This window comes from Tupaia chinensis, unplaced genomic scaffold, assembly GCF_000334495.1.
Source record: "Tupaia chinensis unplaced genomic scaffold, TupChi_1.0 Scaffold143646_1, whole genome shotgun sequence".
In the NCBI taxonomy this organism is placed as follows: Eukaryota; Metazoa; Chordata; class Mammalia; order Scandentia; family Tupaiidae; genus Tupaia; species Tupaia belangeri.
Genome location: NW_006203494.1, coordinates 789,277 through 795,002, shown reverse-complemented (window position 1 = coordinate 795,002; position 5,726 = coordinate 789,277). Strand labels below are relative to the sequence as shown.

The following is a 5,726-nucleotide window of genomic DNA, read 5'->3' as shown; positions in this document are numbered from 1 at the left end:
CGGGCGGCACCCAGCTTGCAGCCGGCCCGGACCCTCCCTGGGGGTGCTCGGCTGGCCCGACTGCGCCCCCAGACCGACATGGGCCCCCCAGCTGCTACTTCGGAGTCTTTAGAACTGGATGCCAGCCCCGAACCCAGCCCTGCACGAACTGCGGTGACCTTGAGCAGGTCGTCACCCCGAAGGCCCTCCCCTTGTCTTTGAGGAGGGGAAACGGCCACTTCTCGCAGAGGACGGGCTGAGGACCCCGGGAGAGAAGGGATGAGTCAGAGCCCCCAGAGCTCCCGACACCACCGCTGTCCACCGCTCTTGTGTCCGTCCCCGTCCACTCTTCACCAGGCATGTCTGGGTCCCTCAGGGTCAGCCAGGTACTACTGGCCTCCAGCCTGGTGGCCAACCAGACGCAGCAGCCCTGCTTCAGGGCTCTCTGCAGTGGGGCAGACGGACCGATGTGGCACTGAGGAAGTTCCCGCAGCCAGCGGAGGGCCAGCTTCTCGATGGCCTGCCCAGAACCCCAGGCCAGAACCAGGGCTGCTTCCCCAGGAGAGGCTGAAGGTGCTGAGGCTGGGGAGGGACTCCCTGGAGTGGGGGGGGGGAGAAGCGGTCCAGACCGAGGAGCCACCTGGTAAAGGCCCTGTGTCCAGCGGGGGGGCAAGAGGGAGGGGAGGGGAGGCCTGGACCACTGAACGTCACTGGCTGCTGCAGGAGCAGGTGACCGACGCTTGGCCAAGTCACCCTTCCCACACACACCCCCAGCCTGCCCAGCACCTCCCCTCTGGGTCTCTTATCTTTTCCAAAATATTCTCCATGCCCAGCTCTGAGGAGTGAGGAGGGCCCTGTCCGCATTGCTGCAGTGTGCAAGTCCCTTCTCCAGAGGCGCCGGCCGAGCCAGGCACCGCGTCAGGGTAACTACTGCCATCCGAGCTTCTCAGGCCATGACTCCTGCACCCAGGAGAGGCCTGGGGTCCCAGGGTGCCCAGGGAAGTGTAACTGGGGTGACAAAGGCTCCCCTGGGGAGCCGAGGGGGCAGTATCCGGGTTCCTGAAGCCGGGCTCTGCGACTGCGATTGGCTGGCTGGGTGCCCACCACCCTCTGGCATAAGTAAGTCCTCCGTCCCGTCCCCGTGTGTGGGTCTCACCTTCCCAGGAAGGACAAAGCAGCGACCCCATTCTCTTCGTCCCCGCTTCCCCCAGCTGCTCTCCAGGCCCCTCTGCCAGCTACAGTGGACCCCCGCCCCACGTTTCCCACCGACTGGCACAGAGGTTTGTGTTCTGTGTTAACACGTGCTGCCCAAACCCCCTCTTTTTTGTAATTTAATTTAATTTAGTATTATTATTATTAATCTGCTATAGGCACATGCGTTCACCAGAGAGAGAGAGAGAAAGCCACCAGGTCTGGGACTCAAAGCCCAGTGGGCCACATGGGAGTTCAGCGCCTTTAACGGCCACACCACCTGCGGCCCCAGACCGCCTCTTCTAAGGGGCCTGGCACCCTGAGGACCGGGGCAGGGATGTTGGGGCAGGAGAGGTGCTACTTTTCAGACTCTGGCCTCCTCCCTGCCCTTCCAACGAGCAGTCTCCTACCCCAGGCATTTGCTCTTGCGCTTCACCCCGGCAGGCCCAGCCACCGTGCTGGCTGCCCATGCTTCAGCCTAAGCGCTGGCCCGCCCGCCTCTACCTGCTGCCTGTCCTGGGGGGCCCACCTGCTGCCTGTCCTGGGAGGCCAGCGGCCGGGCGCCCATCTGCTCAATCCCAGCACGCCCGCCGTGGGGGTGCCGGCCCCCCGGCCGTGCCGTCCCCTCAGTGCTCCCTGGATGCATGGCTGATTAAGAAAGGCAGTGCCAACTTTTTAAAATTTTTGCTAGCGACCCAGGTGTGCTTGCCAGAGGGAGAGGGAGGGAGATGGAGAAAGCCCTCCCCATGGGACAGTCATGCCTCAGCCCCTTCCCCTCCATCTCTCCCCTCCAGCATTTTGGTCATGCACCCACATCTGCCTGTACGTTTTCCAAACCAGCAGTCCGGGCACGCCACCAGCCGGGCCTCCACAGCCGTGTTAAAGGGCACCCAGTGGGCCTTCCGCAGGCGGTCATGGAGCGGTCAAGGTTCCACGGACGTGTGCACTCGAGTCTAACACCCCTGAAAGACAATTTCATCTCTGTGATCACAGACCCACGTGGAATCCCGCTAGCCCCCTCTGGTGGAGAGCTGGCCGGGTGCCAGCCACCGAAGTGCTCTGTGACAATCTCGCCTAGTCCTCGTCAGCGCCAGCACGCGGTTCCTCCGCCGCTGCCCCATCGCAGTGGTCAGGTTACCGTGCGCCACCGCGCAGCCTTCAGGACCAGACCAGTCACCCCACACGCTCCGCCCAACAATTCCCCACGGTGGAGGTGACAAGTCACCGAAATGTGGAAGAACTAGGGGAGTGTCCTGAGCCGGGTAGCCCGGGCAGACATGCCTCACTCCTGGCTTACCGAAGTCTGGGGTCTGCTTGGGGCTTCCCCATCCCTGCTGCAGCGGAGGGCATCAGAGCACCAGGCAGTCAGGGCGGAGCTCCCCGGGGAGCCATTAGCAATTTCCTGCGGGGGGGGGGATGTGGCCCCACCCGCAGAGCAGAGTGCAGCTAGCTGTCTCCCGGCACCGCACCCAGCTCCTCTCAGGCTGGCGCCCTCGGTGAGGCCAAGGCTGCAAGATATCCATAAAATAATAACCACTTGCATCTGAAGCACTTTGGAGTTTCCAGAGCATAGGAGGTCAGGATTCATTCTCCTCGTTTACTGCGAGGAAGACAGCCAGCGACAGAGCCGAGATGCCGTCCCCAACGACACAGCAAAGCGGTGACAGAAAAGGGGGTGCTGCCGTCTGCCTAGCTGCTCATGCTGGAGACCGCAGAGTCACTCTTTTTCAAAAGAGAATGATCTATTGAGTTTTACTTGTTGTTATTATTTATTTTAAAATTTGACCAGAGAGAGAAAGGGAAGGTGAGAAAGCAAGCTGCCAGGACTGGGACTCGAACCAGTCGGCCATGTGGGCGTTCCGTGCCACAACCACCACACCACCGACTGGCCCCGCTACAACACAGTTAACAGTAACCTTGCCTAACATCAGTAACAATAACCAGGCCAGCCGGTGGTGTGGTGGCTAAGGTGACGACCCCGTGTGGCCAACTACACGATTCTAGTCCTGGGCCCAGAGACGTCACAAACACATCAGGTGCACGGAGAGAGGGAGAAGCGGTTGCAATGACCGCTGCCCTGGGGGCTCCCCCGCAGGTGCTTCCTGTCCTTCCCTCTCTGTCTCTCTGTCTCTCGCGTGCAGCCTTTGGCAAACTTAAATAAATAACAGTGGCCACGTCCCGCAGGGAGCAGGCACCCCAGTAGTGGACCAGGGGATTGGGTTGCCATGGGCCCTGGGAAGGCGCTCGTGTCCGGCCCCTGCCCGGAGGTGACACCGTGCACCGGATTTCAGGACTCACTGTGCTGTCTGGGGTGGAGTGATGAGGGAAGGGTTGGGGGGGACTCAAAGGATGAATGAGCAGCAGCAGGAAGAGACGTGGTGGGTAGAGGATGGTCAGACCACCCGAGTGCCCCAGGCAGGAGGCAAGGGGCCCCAGGGCACAGCCAGGCCGCCAAGTGTGGCCTGCAGGGAGAAGGCTGTCCTCCCCAGAACAGCACACACCTCCCGCCTGAACCCAGGGCACGGAGCAGGCAGCAAGCTTTGAAAACACCCAGCTCCGGTTTTCTGTCGAGGAATCACTTCTTCCTCCCCCTTTCCTCTCTGCTTACCCCTCAGCTCCCTGCCCCACCCAGACCTCGCCTCCCCGGAGCCCCAGTGTCCACCACCCCCCGCTCTGCTCCCCCACCACGACCAAGACTGTCAGGGCCTGTCCTGCTGCCCTTGGTCACCACCCTCCCGTGCCCAGGGTACTAAACATGGCTTCCCAGGGACCAGCAAATGACATAACGGTTACATGGCTGGACTCTCATGTGGTCAACTGTGGTTCGAGTCCCAGACCTGGTGACTTAAAACTCACTCCAGGCACATGTGCGTGTGTGCCCAAAATCCTGAGAGGAGAACGGAGAAGGGATTGTGGCATGGCCATCCCCTCTGGGGACTGATTTTTCACTCTGCCTCTCTCTGTGTCTCTCTCTCCTCTGGTGAGCAAACACACTCTTATGACAAAAACCTAAAAAAAAAAAAAAAAAAGACACTCTGCAAGGTTGACCCTCACAGGAAGGCCCCCGAGTGTGCGGGACACACACGCCTGTGATCTGGCAGCAGCTGGGGGTGGAGCAGGGCATCCAAACCTTGCTGGGGATGCTGTCTCTCTGTCTCTTGATCTCTCTGTCTCTCCTGCCATATAGACACAAATAAACCTTAAGAGAAAGGAAAGCTTGCTTTGGCCTGACTTGCCAGATGGGGACCCCCACGGCATGTCCTGTCTCCTTCCACGGACCCCTTCTGTCCCTCTCCCTCTGGTCCTGAGCCAGAGGTGGTTCTGGGGAGCTGGGCTGGTACTCAGCCCTGACAGCCATCCCTTCCTCTCCCCGCTGATGACCCTCGCCTCCTGGTTGGGCACCAGGGCCAGTGTGGCGGGTGGCCCAGTGACACACAGCTTCGGGGGCACAGGGCTCACAGTCAGCGGCCAGAAGCACAGGACCCCAGAACGGAAAGGAGAGTATGGGTGCCATCCAGCCCACCCTCCCACGGGTCACAGAAGGGGCCCAGGGCCAGAGCGTGACGTGACTTCCCCAAGTCACACGCGAGTTAGCCGCAGAGGCCAGACCAGAGCCGTGTCTCCCGAGTCCTGTACACGCGCCCCGTCAGCGGGGTGCCGTGGACAGCTGCACCCCTCATGGGCCAGGCACTCTGAAGGATTCTACGTGCGTTTCATTTAACCCTCAAGGAACTCTCTCAGGGACGGGCCACGACCCCCATGTACAGAGTGGGACTCCTGGGTCCAGAGCCGTGCAGGAGCTCCGTGACGTCACACAGCTCATGCAGGGGCCAGGATCCAGGCCTCGTACTGCAGACACCTTCCCGGCCCCAGGAAACGCCAAGTGCAGCCTCAGTCCCTGGGCTGTGGAGGGGACACTGAGCTCCCCTGGAAGGGTTTTCCAGCAGGGGCAGGCCGTTTGCTAGCTGCCTGGGCGGGTGGGGGGATTTCTGCTCCCCCTGCTTGCTTTCACACATCCTGCCCAGAGCCGGGAAGGCATCGTGGCAACTGCAGGGGTTCCGGGGAGCTGAACCGGCCTGACTCAGCAAGGCAAACCAGTGGCCTCCAGGTCAGAGCAGGTGCAGAGCCAGCCAGAGGCCGGGACCAGCCCACAGCAGACCTGAGGCTGTGGTCAGCCCTGGGACTTGCAAAGTGGGGCCTCGCAGGTTGTTTGCTCTCTCTGAGCCCAAGGGTCCCCTCTCAACATGCACAAACCAGACAGGCCACGCTAGCACCGTCGTTAACGCCTTCTCCGACATGGCGCACCCTCGCGGCCGCCCCAGGCTCCTCACCCTGCACTCGTGCACGCCTCATTCTCAAGCCGCCAGGCTGGAGGCTCAAACCGCAAAGCTGGCCGGGGATCCAGCACCGTGACCACCAGCCACCTGCAGGCCCAGAAGACCTACCTGGAACAGCACCAGATGGGCACCCTTCGCCACAAGGCAGGAAGGCCCAGGCTCCCAGGAGGAAGCCTCCACGCGTGACAACAGCCCAGGAGCCTCGAGGCTGGCCCTGGC

At 61.7% G+C, this 5,726-nt stretch overlaps 1 protein-coding gene across 1 annotated transcript in view; it reads right to left on the bottom strand.

Moving 5' to 3' along the window:
- OPRD1 (opioid receptor delta 1) overlaps positions 1–5,468 on the bottom strand; it is a gene marked incomplete at its 3' end in the record, with an annotated part of 26,711 nt that extends 21,243 nt beyond the window's left edge. Inside the window, exons 1-3 of the mRNA XM_006164601.1 lie at positions 5,445–5,468; positions 2,468–2,572; positions 681–733 (exon numbers count right to left, since the gene is read on the bottom strand). Of these exons, the coding sequence (XP_006164663.1) occupies positions 681–733; positions 2,468–2,572; positions 5,445–5,468 (182 nt within the window). The remainder of the gene's footprint in view (positions 1–680; positions 734–2,467; positions 2,573–5,444) is intronic.
- Between the last annotated feature and the right edge of the window lie 258 nt (positions 5,469–5,726).